At 52.9% G+C, this 18,367-nt stretch overlaps 1 protein-coding gene across 7 annotated transcripts in view; it reads right to left on the reverse strand.

Moving 5' to 3' along the window:
• Nucleotides 1–6,074, reverse strand: part of MARK2 (microtubule affinity regulating kinase 2) — a 56,762-nt gene extending 50,688 nt beyond the window's left edge. For 2 of the 7 annotated variants that reach the window (XM_058526594.1, XM_058526589.1), the window contains exon 1: nt 5,514–6,070. In XM_058526594.1, coding sequence (XP_058382577.1) covers nt 5,514–5,567 — 54 coding nt within the window. In that variant the 5' untranslated portion in view covers nt 5,568–6,070. Of the gene's footprint in view, nt 1–5,513 lie in introns of all 7 variants that reach the window. The other 5 variants (XM_058526588.1, XM_058526592.1, XM_058526590.1 and 2 more) reach the window with 5 other exon arrangements.
• Between the last annotated feature and the right edge of the window lie 12,293 nt (nt 6,075–18,367).

An 18,367-nucleotide genomic window follows, 5' to 3' on the forward strand; every position in this document is an offset into this window, starting at 1 on the left:
GATGAAGGACCTATTTATACCCCCAAAAGGAGGAGCAGGTCTAGTGGGCAATAGAAGGAACTGGGCTCCCTCCTCCTCTGAGAAAGAACTGGAAACCAAGGGGCCAGATCCTCTCTTGGTGTTGTTTCAGAATCTGACATATCATCTCAAGATCTCCAAGACAGCAATGACATTCAATGGCCTGCATCAAAGGGGCTGTGTGCGGTAGTGACACTGCTCTGAGAGCTAGAACTTTCAGAGTTCACATGGGGATAGACGGCCTCTCCCCAGGCCAGAAGTGGGCAATGGGTGGTTTCCTCCGTCACAAGGTTTGTAAAGGCTTACTCTTCCCTTTGCTCAGACAGAAGGGGAAAATGCACAGATAACACTACAGTGACTCACTCCTGTTTGATGAACGCTGAGAGAAAGCCTGGAGAATCCAAGCTTCAAGTGCAAAATATACAAATACTGGAATCTCTCATCAAGAGAAGGAAACTCAGCCACCTCTCTGGTTTGTCATTTTGCTGAACTTCCGCTGAAAGAGGAAGGGCCAGGTTTAAACTCCACCCACCCTTTCCACATCCCTCTCAGTTTTTGCTTTGACAGGAAAGTGGTGAACCTGGCAGCACCACTATGGCTAAGAGAGACTCAAACCCTTTCCATAGCCTCCTCTCAAAGCAGAGGCCTAGAAGCCACAGTCTACAGCTTGACCAAGCAGAGGGAGCTGGGTCTGGACCTGGCTACTGCAGAACAGCCTCATCAGGCAATCTCAGGGAAAGAAGGACGACCACCCTCCTTGCCCTTTCCATCTGCTGAGGTTACTTCATCCCAATCCATTAATGGGCTTCAAAGTGCTGCTGGGGGGAGTCCATTTACAGAGACACTATCAGGGGGCCAAAGGTGGCACCCAGCCCCCACCCCGCTTGTCGATAATGGGCCACAGAGTCTGAGGCTTGGCTGCACTCTAGGCATAAAATATTCATTCAAGTTGACATAATACACATGTAGGAAAGTCATGGAAGCTCCTGGGAGAAGACAAATGCCAGCCAGGTGGCTAAGTGCTCAATGGGCGAGAGTTCATGAAGGCATGGGTTAGTCCTGGTCAAATGACCACTGAGAACTGGGTTGTTCTGTCCAGAGGGTAAGCAGTCTAGTCTGAGGAGTTTTTGACTCCCAAGGGATCTAACCACGCAAACCTCTCAGGCAAACAAATTCTCAATCTTTTCCTACCTCATAGGCATCCATTCTGCTTAAGACATTTACACGGAAAGAAATCTTGGGCCTGATCTTTGGTCACCACTGGAAAGATTCAGTTATCCCTGTGCAAACTTGATTTTAATCTGAAGCAGACCAAGTTTCAGTGACTGCCCTGTATCCATTTGTTTAGCTGCTTCCCAAAGTCCACAAATGAGAGAGAAATTATTACAATTTACTAGGTAGTTACCTTTACTGGGTTCAAAGGTTATGGTATGGCAAGTCTATGAACTCTAGGGACTCCTAAGGCACTTGCTCTAACCAGATGCAATTCCTGATTTCCAGGGCCAAGCAGGAAGTGAGAACATATCTGACATCCACTCACATCCCTGACCAGAAGGCAGCACCACCAAAGAGCCCCTTAGCCAGAGCCAAAGGGCAGAGGTCAGAGTCAGCACGCAGAGCACGGCGCTGTGCAGCTCACAGGGCATGGAGTGACGTGACAGCTGACTGAGCACTCTACTAGACGACACTAAAACCAAATTATTCAGTGCAACATTCAGCCAGGATCAACACCGGGATCCAGGGGATACGTGTGTTTGGAGTGGCTCAGTTGTTCTTTACAGGATCCTATATGGTAGATTTGCCTCCTTCACCCGGACTTCCAAACTCCTCTTCCCAGAACTCTCTGAGAGAATAAACAATGCCACTCACCCCCTAGAAGAATGACAGCAACCCTCTCCCTTGCCCACTGCAGGAGAAGCGGGGTGGGGAGTGACAGGCTCCTGTTTTCCCTCAGGAGCCCTCTCTCCCCGTTCCTGAGGACTAGAGATGGGGCAGGTCTGCAGCCATGGAGCCCCTCTACCAGGTGTTACAGAAAGTGCTAACCAGCGGCTGGGGAAGTCTGGAAGCTGGACCCCTCTCCACACTTGCCTATGACTGCTGCTGTTGGCTGGAAGACAAACAGTCATCCTGCTGACTGCTTTCACCGCTGCCAAGCCTCCAGGCCAGTGGAGCTCTTTGGAAAAGAAGCCAACAGAAAGCTCAGCTCACAGACCAAGAACCCCCACACTACCGGCCCCAGGTCACAATCCTCCTGCAAAAGGAAGAAGAGTCTACAGCTGTGAAGAAGCACATCCGGAATCAGGTGTCACAAAAATCACCTTAAAGACACAGCTTGACTTTCTTTTATCTCCTACTTTCACTGTTAGAAGCAGAGCTGACAGCAAACAGGCAATCTCCCTGCAACACAAGGTTTATTTTTATTCTTCAACATTTTCTGTGTGTGTGTGTGTGTGTGTGTGTGTGTGTGTTTAATTCAGACGTGATCAAAGAGCTCCTGAAAACAGCTTCTCATCAGCCACATATTTTAAAGAAAGGGGGAGAGGAAGAGCAAGAAGAGATTGGAGCTTGAAGACAACCAGTGAAGTTTGTGTACCCATTTCCTGTGGAAACCAGTTTAAATAATTTAAGTCTAAAAAAGGGGATAGAGCACCTTTGGGGAGAAGGAATCAGCCCAAGCAAATCCCTGGCATGTTATTTCATAACGTTAAGGCTTACTGCAATGACTGAGCTTCCATGACTACTCAGTGGAATCCTAACAGGACAAGCATGATCCACCCTAAAAGAGGCCAATGCTTCTGCATCCCTGATCTCGTGATCAGAGGAGCTGCTACTTGGTTTTTTTCTTGATTTAAAAAATACAGGCACCTGCCGGCAAAAGGTGGATCCAAGGTTTTCCAAAGTCCATGCTTTTACTAGAATGAGACTTAATATCAAGTCACTAGTGTGACTGGCTACACTGAGAACAGCAGCAGCAGCTATGAAGTGGCTCAGGGGAACCTAAGTCCATAAAGAGTGGAAACAGGATGAGTAATTCATAGTTTGGAACAGGATGACAATGTATGCAGGCACTGCCCCGGACCAAGTTATCAAACAGCAGCTTACACTCCCAAATGGTTCACCGATTACCGCTAGCATGAAATCCATGGTGTGCACCGAGTTCCTACTACGCGCTCAGCAGTATGCTGGGCATGTAGGGAAGAGAGGAAATCAATGCACACATCACAAGAAAAAGACCATGGTGGGAATACATTTACATTTAGTAAACAGCACAAAGAAACCACACTGAGGCAGTCTGTTACTCCACTTTGCTGAACACAATGCCCCCCACGGGCTCGCTGAGAGAGTAGGCACTCCACTCCAAGCCACTCCCCAAATGCCTGAGGGTGCCAGTCAGTCACTTGGCCTCCTCCTACCAGCTCACAATCAACAGTCTGGGAAAGTTCTCTGGTCAGGCAGGGTTCACTTGCTAAAACAAAGGTTGTGATGGGAAAAGGAATGGCACAGGCAACGTCAAGAGGGCCTGGAGAAAGCGGTTCCCGGTAAGGAGAGAAACAGCTGGCAAGCGAGGGAAAGCCTGTGGGATACAGACCATGCTCCTGTTTCCAAAGACCTCAGGCCCCTGCAGAACCAGCTGCCAAACCCAGTGATGAAATGGAAATCACCCATCCCTCCCTCTCAGCCCGTTTCAACCCCACAAGCAATCAATCCGTCAGTAATGAAAGGGTCAACCACTGCAGAGAGAAACTCAGTCCAGAACCACTGCAGAGAGAAACTCAGTCCAGAACTCCTCTTGAGTGTCTGACTGCCCAGGGGACACAGAGCCGGGGGTAACAAAAGAAAAGAACGTAGCAAAAATGAAAAGAGGGAAGATTTTTCAGAAAAGGTTAACATGCAAGAGACTATAACGACGGTTCTATTGGGCTCCGAAGAACTAAGGGAACAAAAGGAAAGCAGCAAGGATGTAAGGAGGGAAAAGGATGCAAAAAGCACTGCAGCCCCAGGGGAGAAGAGCTCCTTTTTCGAGTCAAGTTTTTTTGGCCTAGTAAAGTTCTCCACCAAGAAGGGCGTGACAGGCAGGGGACTCTCCACAGAGCAGTCAGCAAGGGACACTGGAGATGGTGAAACAAAGGGGAGAGGTGGAAGTGGATGCCTCTCAGCTCAGAGGTGAGATGACAGAGAAAAGGCTAAGGCTTGGGTGACAAATGACGGCAGTGATTGCCAGGATGAGAGGGAGCGTGTAGCTCAAGAAACGAGCATGCAAAATGCCTGGGCCCAGGAGTTACAAAGACTAGCCAATGGGAAGGGGATGGAGAGGGGCATATGTGGGGAAATAAACACGGTGTGAAGAAGGCAGGAGACTAATACCGAGATGAAAGGCAATCCTGATTAAGAAACACAGTAAGGATTATGAAGTGAGGGTAAAGAAACCGGAAGACAACAAGCAAGGAGGAAGATACTATGAAAAGTGACGGATCCGGGAGTGAAGCGACAGGAAGGCATGGTTTGTGCTGTGATGTAAGAAAACAGAAAGGCAAGGGCGGTGATGCAGCGAGGCCCGGGAGAGGACTAAGCAACAGGTTGTGTTAACGGAGTGGGGCTGAAATAGTGTCTTTCCCTCGGTAGGAAGAGCCCGGGGAGAAGGCTGGTAAGGCACCCACAGGGAGAAACAGGAGGCCAAGAGACTTAAAAGCCAAACTCTGGGGGGAAGAGAACGCGAGGGATCCGAGGACTTTGAAGGGAGTGACGACTGGAACCCCAGAGACAACCTGTGGGAAAACTATGCGCATGACAGCTGTATGGGAAACACGGAAGCAACAAATGCCAGCGCGAGGCACCAGGGAGCTCCTGGAGAGAAGAAGGGAAAGTGATGAGCACAGAGTAGGCGAGCGATTGGGAAAGGTGATGAGGGTAGAGCTGGTGGGTTGCAAGCAGGAGGGAGAGCGCAATTTGGAGAGGGCAGAAGCAGGGTAAAAAAGAGGAGGAACTGGAAGGGGACAGGGTTCAGGGATCGAGAACACACTCCGGGGAAGGACCCTGAGGGTGATAACCAGGGACTGGGAGAACCGGTGCGGGCGGAGGGGGAGCAAGGCGAGAGAGATGGAGGAAGGGGTGGACGACGATCTGGGGCACACCGCGGAGTGCTCTTCGAGGAGTGGGAGGGTGGCTGCTTTAAGCGTGGGTGGAGAAAGACCAAAAAGGCCCCCGAGAGAAAAAGGGAAGAGAAGGGGAAGCTGGGGAGGTAACACGGAAGAGCGCAGGAGGGCGGTGAGGGCAGAAGGGGGGTCGGCAGGAAGACAAGTGTGCAGCTTGGAGTCTGGACGAGGTGGGTCCCAAGACCGGACTCGGAGGGGGATGTGCGGGGCCGAGAGCCAGATGACAGGGCAGCCGCGGCTTGCAGGGTGGCAGCAGGGCACGAGGAGAGCAGAGGAGGGAGGAGGCTCCGCAAGGTGCAGGGGCCCAGCCAGAGAATCCGGGGAGCCCTCGGGGCTCCTTACCTGCTCCGTGTCCCTCTCGTTCAGCGTGGGTAGGGGGGTCCGGGCGCTGGACATGGCGCCGGTATCTCAGGGGAGGGAACCGAGAAGCTTGGAGGAAGGGAGGGAAGGGAAGGCGCGGAGCCCGGCCGGGCGGGGCTTCTCACAGCAGGGGCACCCGCCGCATGGGCCCCGGCCGGGGGTGCGGGGAGGCCGGGCAGCCGCTCACGCCAGCCCGGGGATGCGCCGCTCGGGCTAGGCCGCGCCGGCTCCGAGCGGCTCCGGACCGCACCCCCCCGACCCCCGGCTGGGCTGTGCCGCCTTTCGGCCGGGCCGCGCCGCTCCGCCTACTCTCTGCCGCCGCAGCCGGCCGCCCGCCTCGCTCCTCCCCTGCCCTCAGCGGCACTGCTCCGCGCCCGGCACACAGGCAGCCGCCGCCGGACCTGCTGCTCCCAACATGGCCGCCACCACCGCCGGCCCTCGGCTCTTTCCGCCGGCAGCAGCCGGAAACATCCGAAGCGGCTAGGAACGGGAGGGGGGCGCGCCTCCTCCTCCCGGCCACGGACTACGGGTGAATTCCGGAAACACCCGAAGAAGGTAACCCCTGGGGACGCGCGCGCCTCCTTGATGCCGAAGACCGAGTTTCGGCTCTGTTTACGGAAATCCACGAAGCCACCCCGGGTACTCCAGCCACGCCCACAGGCCTTTCCCCGCCCGCTTCAAGCTGGCGCTCGGCAGTTTCCGGAAACACCCGAAGAGGCTCTGCGAGCCGTGAGCCGGCCACGCCCCCGTCCCGCTCCGCTGCCGACGGCTGTCGTCGGCCATTTCCGGCAACACCCGAGGCCTGGCGAGCCCCGGGTCATTCCCTCAGGAGGTATCCAGAATCTGACTCTTCGTTTCTTTCCGTCAGTTTTCGGATATTTTCAAATCTTGAAAGGGAGCGTGGATCACCTGTGCTTGTTATTATTTGACTAAATAGAAAATAAGGCTGTCAGCGGTCCTTGCGATTGGCATCCTTCGGTTTTAAAGCAACTTCCCTTCTCCGCGTCCGTTCGTCCGTCTGTTGGTCAGCTCATAAAATCCATCTCGTTTGTCACCCAACCTGTCTATCAACATATGTCACCCGTCAAATGCAGTGTTAGCCTATTGTCTGTCTACTATCATTCATCCCCTGCCATCGTCTGTCTTGGCTTCTATTTATCTACCCATACACCCACATCAAGTCCGCAGGGCACCTCAAGGACCTGGGCAGACACTTGGTCAGCGTCCTTGGCTCCCAGCTGCGGGAGGCTGCAGAAGTCTCCCCAGCCCTGCATCCCAAGCCCAGTTCTGTGGACTGAAAATGCTGTGTGACCTTGGAAAAATCACGTAACATCTCTGAGTGCAGGCTCCTTGACCTCCCTATACTGAGAGAATCCGTGCCTTTGTTCCAGGGATGACATTCTAAATAACATCTTTAAATTCCAGTGACCTTTTAATTTCAAAAAAAATCTTTTAATTGTTCAAAATAGCACAAAATGACATCACACTGTGGTAATGTTGAGTCACACCAGTTACCTTTTTAAATACCCCTGTAAGGTAAGGCAGGAGAGAAATTCTCATCTTAATTCACATTTCAGTTATCCCTTCTAAGACAAGAAAACTCGTGGAAAAAGAGAGAGAAACTAGTTGACGATGAGGATGCCTCAGGATGGCACAAAGAATGGGCACCTGGAGAAGTTCCTTTCCTTCCCTGGGCCTCAGTTTCCCCATCAATAAAGCGAGGTCGCTGGATTCATGAGCTCTCAGGTCCCTCTCATTTTTGCAGAGCTCCTGACTAACAGGAAGTCCATGTGGCAAACTGAGCCCACTCTTCACTCCCCCTAGACTGTCTCATTGGGAGAGGCTGATCTGATTCCTCTGGCTCCAAGGGGCTCCCACCCATCAGATCCAGACATGTTGGAATTTGCCCTTGTCCCCCGCCTCCCAGGGCTCAACAGCAGCTTCAGGTGGGCAGAAGCCAGAGTCCCCCCAGAAGACAGAGACCAGGCTCAAGCATCAAGTCCCCAAAAAGGTACAGGAGCAGAGAGGCCCCAGGGATTGCGAGAAAAAGTGCTGGCTGGACCTCGGATGCTTCACTTCCAACTCCCAGCTACAGTTTCTAGAGCAGAGCCCTCGGCCAAGTCACCCAGAGAAATAGGCAGCCGGACAGACGCAAGGAGATAATGATATGAAAGTACTTCCTGAGGCGACAGGTACCACCTACAGACCTAGTAAATATCCGGGACTCTAGGACAACTCCCCATGCCCTGCCCCAGCTCCATCCAGGCACCCAGCCGTTGATGAAGGAACACAGGAGGAGGTGAGGACAAATAAGAGGAAGAGGTGAGGACAGGGGACATTCCACTCCCCAACCCCAAATTCTTCTCTGAAAATCCATGAGAATGATCTGCCCTCTGGTGGCCAAAGGGAGACACACTGCTGAGTCCTGTGTCCGGTGTCACCTCCAAGGGTCTGGAAAGAAGGAAGAAGGGGAAGAGGTTGGAGGAGCAGAGGAAGGTGTGCTCGGGGGTCTGCCAGGGCCCAGGTTCTCGTCTCAGCAAACTCTACCTTCTCCATCCTTGTCCTCGCTCGTGTTCTCACCCCTGCCCTCTGACCTTTAGCCCCCACCCCCACCCCACCTGTCCCCTCGTCTTCCTCACAAGGCTGCCTAACTGGTCTCCCTGCCTGGACTTCCTCCGACGTACTCCACCAGACAGGCCAGAATAATCTTCCTAAAGTCCAGCTCTAATTACATCTCTGCCTGCTGGAAGGTTCTCACCAGCTTCCTTGAGGGACAGGCAGGGCTGGCTCCATGGGCCTAGGACCTGTGCAGTCACACAAAGCCCTACTCTTAGAAGGGCTTTGAGTTTGATGTAATGCTCTGCTGTCATCCTCTTGTAATTTTCATCAAGGGGGCCCTGCCTTTTCATTGTGCGCTGGGCCCCAGACATTTCGTAACCAGTCCTGGAGGTAAAAAAAGCCTTTAGCCTGCATTGGAAGCTTTGCACAATCTGGCCCCAACTTAGCTTGCTAATATCCTCTCCAACTCAGCACTGCTGGTTGACACCTCCCCCCAGCTGCAGCCCGGCCACCAGGCTCTCTCACCTCCATGCTTTTGTTCAGGCTGATCAATGGCCAGTCACCTACCTCAGCTTCCGGACGTACTTCAAGATTCAGTTCAGATGTCACCTTCTCCAATCCCGGAGCCTTCCTAGTTCTCCTTAAAGATTAATTATCACTGCACATTTACCCCCCTCCAATCTGCATATTCATTCATTCACAAATCTCTATTGAGGACCTACTATGTGCAAGGCACTCTTCTAGGTGTATCAGTGAACAAAACAAAGATCTCTGCCCTTGGGGAACTTACAACTGCGAGAAGACAGACAACAGACGTAATAGTATTAAGTGTCATGGAAATAAAATAGAGCCAGCTAAGGTGGGTCAGGGTTGCTGGGGTGAGGGGGTAGAGGTGAAAGACTAAGGTGGTTAGTGTAGGCCTCACTGAGAAGGTGACACTTGAGCAGACTTGAAGGAGGTGAGGGAGTGAGCTCTGTGGATATCTGGGAGGAGAGCATTCTAGGCAGAGGGGATGGCCTGTGCAAAGGCCCTGAGGCAGGAGCGGGCCTGGCTGTTTAAAGAACAAGAAGGCCAAGGAGACTGGAGCAGAGTGAGGGGCTGAGTAGTGGAGAGGGCAGAAAGGGGATGTGGAGCTAGGCCACAGCTTTGGCTTTCCCTTGGAGTGAGATGAGGAGCCGCTGCAGGGACATGATCTGATGGGCTGCTGAGTTGAGAACAGAGCGAAGGGGCAGGGCAGGAACAGAAGCCTGGAGACCAGGAAGGAGGCTTTTACATAATTCAAGTGAGAGATGACAGTGGCTTGGGGTGGGGCAGCAGCAGTGGAAGCAGTGAGAAGGAGAAGGATTTGGGATATATCTGGAAGGTAGAGCTGACAGGATTTCTCGATGGATTGGCTTAGGGGGTCTGGGAGAGAAGTTAAGGATAATTCCAAGCTTTCCAACCTGAACACTAAAGACAAAACAAACACAAGAGTAAAGGCAGCTACCACAGGCCCTAGACCAGGTGGACACCAGCCAATAGGAGCCGTGCTCCAGGGCGGCCGTGATGCCCCCTGGGATCCCGGAAGGCAGAGGTTACGGGATTCCCAGCTCTGGCAGGGGAGCAATCCCCCTACATGCATGAGCTGTGAGGAAAGAAGTAAGAAGAGGTAAGAGTGCTGGAGTGGAAGACATCCTTGTTCTCATCCCTCCAAAACACTGCAACTCATCTTCACCTTTCTCCCTCCGACCGGAGGAGCCAGAGAGGATGCGCATTCCAGGCAGGCCACTCTGGGAGGTGCAGGATTGCCTCAGAATTGCCCTCTGATCAAGAGTCAGAAGCCGGGGGTGAAGCAAGACCCACCCACGCCCTCTGACTCGCCAGAGACCCTCCCATCTCGCAGAGCTTTATTTTTCTTGATGTCTCTGAATTTCCATCACGCGCTTTATCGACATTGACATACACCGTGTTGAATTTAGGACATTTGGGAGACGTTAGAATGTGAAAAAAATGTGCATCTTACAATTGATGGAATAGAATATGTTTATTATCGGTGCCCCCTGCCCAGCCACCACCAGGACGTGAACACAAGGGCTGGAACTGCCAGTCTCATTCCTCTGTCTTGGTTTTGCTAACACGCATCGAGAGCTGTGTACTGTGTGGACGTCACCACATTTAATTCTCAAACAATGTGCAGGAGGCACTGTGATTTCCCCCAGGTTACTAATAAGGAAATCGAAGCGTAGAGAAGTTTGGTCCTTTGCCAGTAGCAGTGGGAACGGGAGCATCAGCCTCAGCCCGTGAGAGGCGGGTAGTGTAGGGCAGTGAGCAAGCACAGACCCTGCCACCAGGCTGCTCCTTAGTATCTATGTGATCTTAGGCAAGCCTCTTGACCGCTCTCTACCTCAATTTTCCCATCTGTTAAATGGGGATAATAAAACTACCTCCTCCTAGGGTTGATTTGTGAGGATGTAACGAGTTCATCTATGAAACATGCTCAAACAGAGCCTGGTAGACGGCCAGCGCTTTGTGTGGGCTGCTGTCATTATCAGGCATACTCTAGCCAGCCTCCCCGAGTCTCCTGTTAAGTCTCTCTGCTTTATCCTTCCCATTTCCCAGAACACTGGATCAGAAATGAGAGAGCCCATTCTGGTCCCAGGTGTTACCGATGGATCATGTCACCCACTAGGTAACCCTTTTCCCCGCTTGGGGCCTCAGGCTCCTTGTCTGTACAATGAGGGGGAGCTGGACTCTTTGTTCTCTGTGGGGTCCTCTATAATGCTGTAGACTGAATTTCCGTCCCCCCAAGATTCGTATGTTGAAATCCTAACCCCCAAGGTGGTGGTATTTGGAGGTGGGGCCTTTGGGAGGTGACTGGGTCACGAGGGCTCTGCATGACCTAATGGGCATGATGGGATTAGTGCACTTATAAAAGAGACCCCACAGAGCTCTCTAGTCCCTTCCACCATGTGAGGACAGCAAGAAGACGGCCATCTGTGAACCAGAAAGTGGGCTCTCAGCAGACACTGAATCTGCCAGCACCTTGATCTTGGACTTCCCACATCAAGAACTTTGAGGAATAAAATTCTGTTGTTTATAAGCCACTCAGGCTACGGTGTTTTGTTACAGCAGCCCGAAAGGGACCAAGATACTCTCCAAAACCCTAACCCAGCAACAATGTCCCTCTCACCCTTCCTCGCCCATGACCTGGCCCCGTGCCCGGGAAGGAAGGGACAGTGTCCCTGCCAGCTTTGCTCTTATGTTTCTACAGTGCAGGAGGAAGGTCCAGCTGCCCACGGAGACCACTGCATACCAACCTGGGGAAGGGGTGGGGAGGGGTGGGGAGGGGAAGGAGCATCAGGAAGGGATGTCACCTTCAGAGTCTGTTCTCCTGGGAGGAGGTGCCCTTTGGACCAACCCACTAGCCCACACGGGCTCAGTGTCTACCTCCAGGAGGGAGAGCCAGGCTGCCGTGTTGGCAGAGGCCCTGTGAGAAGCAAAGGAGAGAGCAGAAGTGGGCGGTTTTTAATGGGGCTGGGAGGGGGATACCCAGAGTGGATGATCTGGGGCCTGTGGGAGCATGGGGACTAGAGGGAGCAGCAAGGAGGGCTTCTTAGAGGAGACAATGCTGAGTCGGATCCCAAGGATAAGCAAAGGGATGCAAGGAAGGACCGGTGGAAATAGGGGCAGCCCGTGGAGGCATCAAGGAGACTGGCCCTCAAGGAGTTCCCATCTCGTGGTGACGTCGGATGGGCCAACAGCAGCCTCTGACTTGGAGCTGGCATAGGGGAGTTGGTACTGGCTTGTGTCCAGGGCTCTCACTGGCTCTTGGAGGAGGTGGGGGGGGGGGCAGGCCGGGCAATGACTCACCAGTGTGCCAAGATGATGTCCCCACGTATCCAAAGCTGTAAATCACTCCTGGAACCGGCGGGCAGGGTGTCTGTGGAGGAACACCCCTGCTTTCCCCACCTGCCACCCTCCCCTGGAGGACAGTACATGAGGTCCCCAGCCCCAAGGAGAGCAGGAACATTTTCTGGTTCCCAGTGGTGTCCTTGGTGCCTCAAACCATGCCTGGTATGTAGCAGGCTCTCTGTGAATCCCTTGGGAATGAATGCCACAGTGCACTGGCACTCCTTGTCCTCTCTGCCCAGAGCTCCTTTCCCTCCTTAACTGCATGCCTCTCTCTCTGCTTGAATGTCTCCTCCTGAGGAAGCCCTCTTGAGCCTCCATCTCAAAATCACATCCTTCTGCACGAACGCTCTAAACAATATCCTGGCGATGCAATCAGCCAAATCCAGATTGGAGGAAATTCTGTCTACAGAACACATCACTGTGTTCTTCAAAAAGAAAAAAGAAAAGAAACAAGGAAAAAACAAGGAAAGAAAGGCTGTTACAGGTTAAAACATATCAACCGAATGCAATGTGTAGACCTTACTTAGATCCAGATTCAAAGAAACTAACCGTAAAAAAATATTCACCGAAGAGTCCTGGAGATTTGTTGCACAATGTGAATGTACTTATTACTGAATTGCACATGTAAAAGCGGTTAAGTGGTAAACTTTACGTTATGTGTATTTTATCGCAATTAAAAATTTTTAAGCAAGATATTCATGGACCAGTTGGGGATGTGAACGCTGACTGGATATTAGATGATACGTTAAGGGATTATTAAGTTTTAAAGTGTGATGATGTATGCTTTACTGAAAAGAGTCTGACTCTCTTAGAGATACACACAGACCTATTTACAGATGAAATGATATAATGTCTGGGATTTGCTTTAAAATAATCTAGAAGGGGCTGGCCCCGTGGCTTAGTGGTTAAGTGCGCGCGCTCCGCTGCTGGCGGCCCGGGTTAGGATCCCGGGCGCGCACCGACGCACCGCTTCTCTGGCCATGCTGAGGCCGCGTCCCACATACAGCAACTAGAAGGATGTGCAGCTATGACATACAACTATCTACTGGGGCTTTGGGGGAAAAATAAATAAATAAAAATTACAAAAAATTTAAAAATAAATAAATAAAATAATCTAGAAGGGAGTGGGATGAGAGGAGACAAAGATAGACGAAAATTGGCTGTATTTATTGAAGCTGGATACATGGGGGTTCGTTATGTCATTGTCTCTCTCTTCTTTTGGGTGTGTTTGCAAATGTCCATGATGAAAAAGGAAAGAAAGAAAAGAAAAAATAGCATCCCCCCATCAGGCCCCAGCACTCATCCCAGCCGGACATACTGAGACCCTCCTTGATTGCTGTCTGTCTCTCCCCGGAATGGGGGGCGCCAGGAGAGCTGGGACCGTCTCTCTCCTTCATGGCTGTATTCTCAGCGCCTGGAACAGTGCATGTACCTCACCCGGCTCGCAGCTGTGGGTGTGAGTCTGCATGGCCTCTTAAGCCTGAGTTCTGAACTGCTGTCCACATACAGCTGTCTCGACCACAGTTCTGACCTCAGAGGGCCGTGAGCGCGTCTCTCAGAGGCAAACCGCTCACCCAGGAAGATGTGGCTGCCATGGTGGGCAAAAGGACCCGCTCCAGGTTGGGGAGAGGGAGTGGAGGGGACAGGGCAGGATCTGGGCTAGGAGAGCTCCCCTACCCCCCACCATGCCCTGCCCCCTAGAGTGGCCCTAGCTCATGGGGATAGCATGACCTATGACCCCCATGACTGGTCATGGGGACCAGTCACTGCTTTTGTAGCCTCCAAATACGGAGCCCAGCCTGAGCCAGGGTCAGAGGTCGCTGAGTGAGGCCAGGGCCAGCAGGCAGGGTCTACCCAGGGGCCCAGGAGCCACCTTCTGGAAAAGGGGCAGGTGAGGACCGGGACTCCCTCCACCCTCAAAGCCTTCAGCTTGGTTCCCAGACATTGTCACCTGGGGCAGGTGAGATGAGCGGCTTTCCGCGTCTGCAGTGAGCCCTTTCAGTCGGCACTGCCAGGCACAGGGCATGCTCCCAGCAGGACCTTGGTGACTCTGGAAATGGCCTGGCAAGGGCACTGGGCACCACCACCAGAATGATGGAGTAAATAGGTGTTCGGAGACCCAATTTCCAACATGGGGGCGTTCCCCACACATACAACAAGTAATTCTCCGGCACCAGCTGGATGTCCTACAATTGAACTCAATTCTGACACAATCTACCCAGAGACAGTATCAGATTCCACAGGTTAAGAGTTCAGTCCTACAAGACTGCCTTCCCCCTTGAGACACCAGTCACAAGCCCAGGCTGTTACCTGTGCTTCTGCAGATTGGCGGCTCCAACGGCCCCCACCTTGGCAACTCAATTCAGACTCTAGTCGCAAGCCCAGGTTGTTACCTGTGCTTCTGACCCACTGGCTATGAATCAGAGGTTCCCACGACCCCCTCCTTGGATTTTTGCTAGAGCGGCTCACAGCTCAGAGAAACATTTTACTTACTGGATTACAGGTTTCTTATAAAAGGATATAACTCAGGAAGAGCCCGATGGAAGAGATGCACAGGGCAAGGTATGGGGAAAGGGCGCAGAGCTTCCATGCCATCTCCAGCCACCCCACTCCCCCCAAATCTCCACATGTTCACCAACCCACAAACTCTCCGAACTCCATCCTTTTGGGTTTTTATGAAAGTTGCATTACATAGGCATGATTGATTACGTCGTTGGCCAATGGAAATTGATCCAACCTCCAGACTGAAAGTTCCAACCCTCTAACCACATGGTTGGCTCCCTTGGCAACCAGCCCCCACCCTTGAGTGCTTTGCAAAAGTCACCTCATTAATATAAACCCAGTTGTGGTAGAAGGGGCTTGTTATGAATAACAAGACTCCAATTTCACCTTTATGTCTCTGCAGAGATTTCAGGAACTGAGGACAAGAGACCAAATATTATAACAAAAGAAGCTTCCTCCTCTTATCGTGGAGGAAATTCCAAGTGTTTTGGGAGCTGTGAGCCAAGAACTGCAGATGAAGACCAAATATCTATGGGAAATATATTTTGGTCATCTGAATGACCAAATACACATATTTATTATAAATCATAATCTCTCATGAGCAAAGGAGGTGCTGAGGGTTTGTCATTGTGAATGACCTTCCCGACTCCCACCTGAGTCCATCCCCCCATACCCTGCACCTGCCACCGGTGCCCAGGCTCCTAAGGGAAGTCTCCCTCAAGCAGAAACAGGCTGCGTAGCACAGGAAATAGGAGATCTGGGGTCAGAGACCAGGCTCGGCCTGGCTCTGCTCCTTCGCCAGCCCTGGAATGGCAGGCAAGTCACCTCATTCATCTCGCTGTGCCTCAGTTTCCTTACTTGTACAATGGGCACATTTGGAGTGACCCACAGTAGAGACCGTGGGGGGGGGTGTCCTGTCTGCTCGCTGCAGTTCCTAGCACAATGCCTGTCCACGGGAGCCTTCATCAATGTCTGTGGAATCTGAGCCCCAAGGGTGGTTGCCCCAGCCCCCTCCTCCCTTCCTGCTCCTGCTTCCTCGGGCCTCCTAGACGTGGGGCCTGACATCTGAGGCATTGACATTGGTGTTGGGGAGGCCAAAAGACCTGCTCCACTCCCTTCTCTGGAGGCTGGTGCATTCTGTGTGCGGAAAGAGGCTGTTCCCTCTAGGGGAGAAAGGGACCGATCAGATTCAGTGGTGTGAAGGCTCTGGGCTGAGCACCTGGTACCAGGGAGGTGGGAGAACAGACACACCGGGGTGCCGTGGAGCCACCCTGCTTGTCACTGCACTTGCAAGCAGCAGTCCCTCCCTGTTACTGCCCCCATAGGGAGGTCAGCTGGGTGCCCCCTTCCCAACAGACCCAGCGCGTGCAGGGACAGACAGAGAGGGTGCAATCCCATCAGAGACGCTCACCCATCTCAGGCCCCCATCCTACTACACCTCGGTGCGTGCAGGACTTTACAAAGGGCTCCGAATGCAGAGTCTCATTGGAGCCACAGAGCAGCCTAGCTGTGTGCGAGAGGGGTGCGGTGGGGTGATGGCTGCATTTTATGAAGAAGATAGGGAGGCCAGACTGGAGGAGCCATAGAGCTGGACCAGACCAGGGATGCCACTGGGTGCCACACAGGGGCCCAGCCAGCGTCCCCCCTCCCAAGCACACCCTCACACGCTCCACTTTCTCTTTAAGGAGGGAAGGGGCTGCTTCTTCCCTTGTCTCAGACTGGCTTTGCCCACAGGGCTATCACTGGTATCCAAAAAGATCTCCATGACCTGGACCCCAAGGAGGGCAACTGGGAGGGGCAGCAAGTGACCGGCTTCAGAGCACCAAGTATTGAGGATGAAGAGCACGGGGTGTGGCTCGAGAGTCAGGGGCAGTGGCACCCTCTGACCCTCCACCCTTCACTCAAAGTTCTGGTTGGTTCTTAGCATCACAGCTGGAGAAAGTTGCCATCACCAGCCCTGGGGTCACTGAGGTCTGTGAGGGAGGCTTTCTTGGTGTCGCAGGCAAACAGCTGCAATGGCTCCAGGACAGTAGCTCTCGTTGGGTGGTGGGGGAACCCCAAGCCATCCGTCATCTACATTCAGAAAACTCCTTCTGCACTCCAGGTGGTCATACTCTCAGCTCCCTCTTGCCACCTCTCCCTGGAAGCCCAGAGGTGCCACAGGAAGCCTCCAGCCATACCCGCTCATATTGTCCCTAGGATCTGGGCTGACACTGGGCAGACCCCTTGCTGGCCGGGATGCGGGGCTGAAGTCCTGGAATGCCACTGGCAGTCACCGTGGCAGCCCTCCTATGCAGAGAACTGTGTTCCAGGGACCAGCTCACACTGAAAAACGTCACACAAGAAAACACACTACGATGGCACTTGACAGACATTTATTGAGCACCTACTATGTGATGGCCCCAAACGGGGCTCTAGGAAACGAAGTCAATACAACCCAGTCCCTGCCCAGAAGGAGCTCACAGTCTACTGGGCCAAACCAGCCGTCACATTAACAGCAGCAAAGGCGCATTTAGCTTCACGATTTTACAACGAGCTTTTATATACGTTTTCTCAATTGGGAACATCCAGCAACACAGCCACGTTGTTTTAAAAGCACACCGGCATAAATGTAAACACAGCCACATGATTGAAAGGACGGACAGAAATCACCTGCAATAATTCACATTTGCGGTTCAGAGCCAGATTCTCAGCATTATTTATTCTTTCCTATCAGGTAGGATACAAGTTTTAGCCAATCTGCAGAAACGGTGGTAGAAACACGGGGGGGTGCCGTGGCCCCCTTGACATCACACAGGAGCCACCCTAGACACATAAGGTGTCCTGAACCTCTGCCCACTGCCTTTTCTCCACCACAGCCGGCCATGCATCTTCTCATCTCCCCTGGACAAGGGCCCCACACTTCCTTGGGCTCCAAGTGTCAGATGGGGAGAAAGGACCGAGTCACGTGAGCCCGCCACGCTGTGAGATGGCTCACAGCTGGCCTGGCCCACGGATGACACAGCTCAGATAAGCACATAGCACAGCGTGCTCAGGTCCAGAACCTTCCTGATTCAGAGATTAGCTCTCTGGTCAGTTTCAAAACCTGGCTGGGTTGGTGTTGAAGGGGAACAACCACCTTGCGAGGCCCACTCATGTCCTCTCCCCTGAATGGGCGGTGTTCATCAGGAGCACGGTCCTCTTTAGCCCACTTGCCCCTGGATTCTCAACGGGACATCGAGTTTGGGGTCTGCGAGGGAGCTCTGTTAACACCAAAGAGGAAAAACGAGACCCCACACAGATTTGGCCTATGACAGTCAGTTGAGGACGATAAGGTCTGGTAAAGAGACCAAAGGGGGCCCTCTCCTGACCCGGAAACAGGGAAACCAGGCAAAGGCTCACGTTTAACTGAGCCAAAAAGAGGGCGGGACAGAGCTGCGAGGCTGAGTGTGCGAAGCTGAAAGGTTGGAGAAGGCAGGACTGCCTTTAGGACCCATGTGTCTCCCCATTGTGGGGCACAGGGTATCTCCTCCCTCTGCCGGCCAGACACAACCATTTCACTTCAGAAAGGTCAGGGTAAGTCTCACCTCCTGGGATTTGAGTGCCCCTGGGTCCCCCTTCCGAGGCCTCTCCTGGACAGAGGCTTACCAAGTCAGAAGATACAAAATGTGAAAGAAAAGGTATTTATGACCCCATTTCAAGGGCAGCAGTAAGGGGAGGGCATGACGTGCCCCTCTGTGACTGACACCAAGTCAGCCCCAGTCCTCAGGCCCAAACCTCTGGGATGGGCAGCTTTCTGGCTCCCAGCCAGGACAATCCTTCAGCCCTCCTGCCCCTCAAGGTCACTCCAGGAGGCCGGACGTCCTGGTAGCAAACCCCTTCCCCAATGATGGCCCAGACGGAAC

The sequence above is a fragment of the Diceros bicornis genome, chromosome 31 (assembly GCF_020826845.1).
Source record: "Diceros bicornis minor isolate mBicDic1 chromosome 31, mDicBic1.mat.cur, whole genome shotgun sequence".
NCBI lineage: Eukaryota > Metazoa > Chordata > Mammalia > Perissodactyla > Rhinocerotidae > Diceros > Diceros bicornis.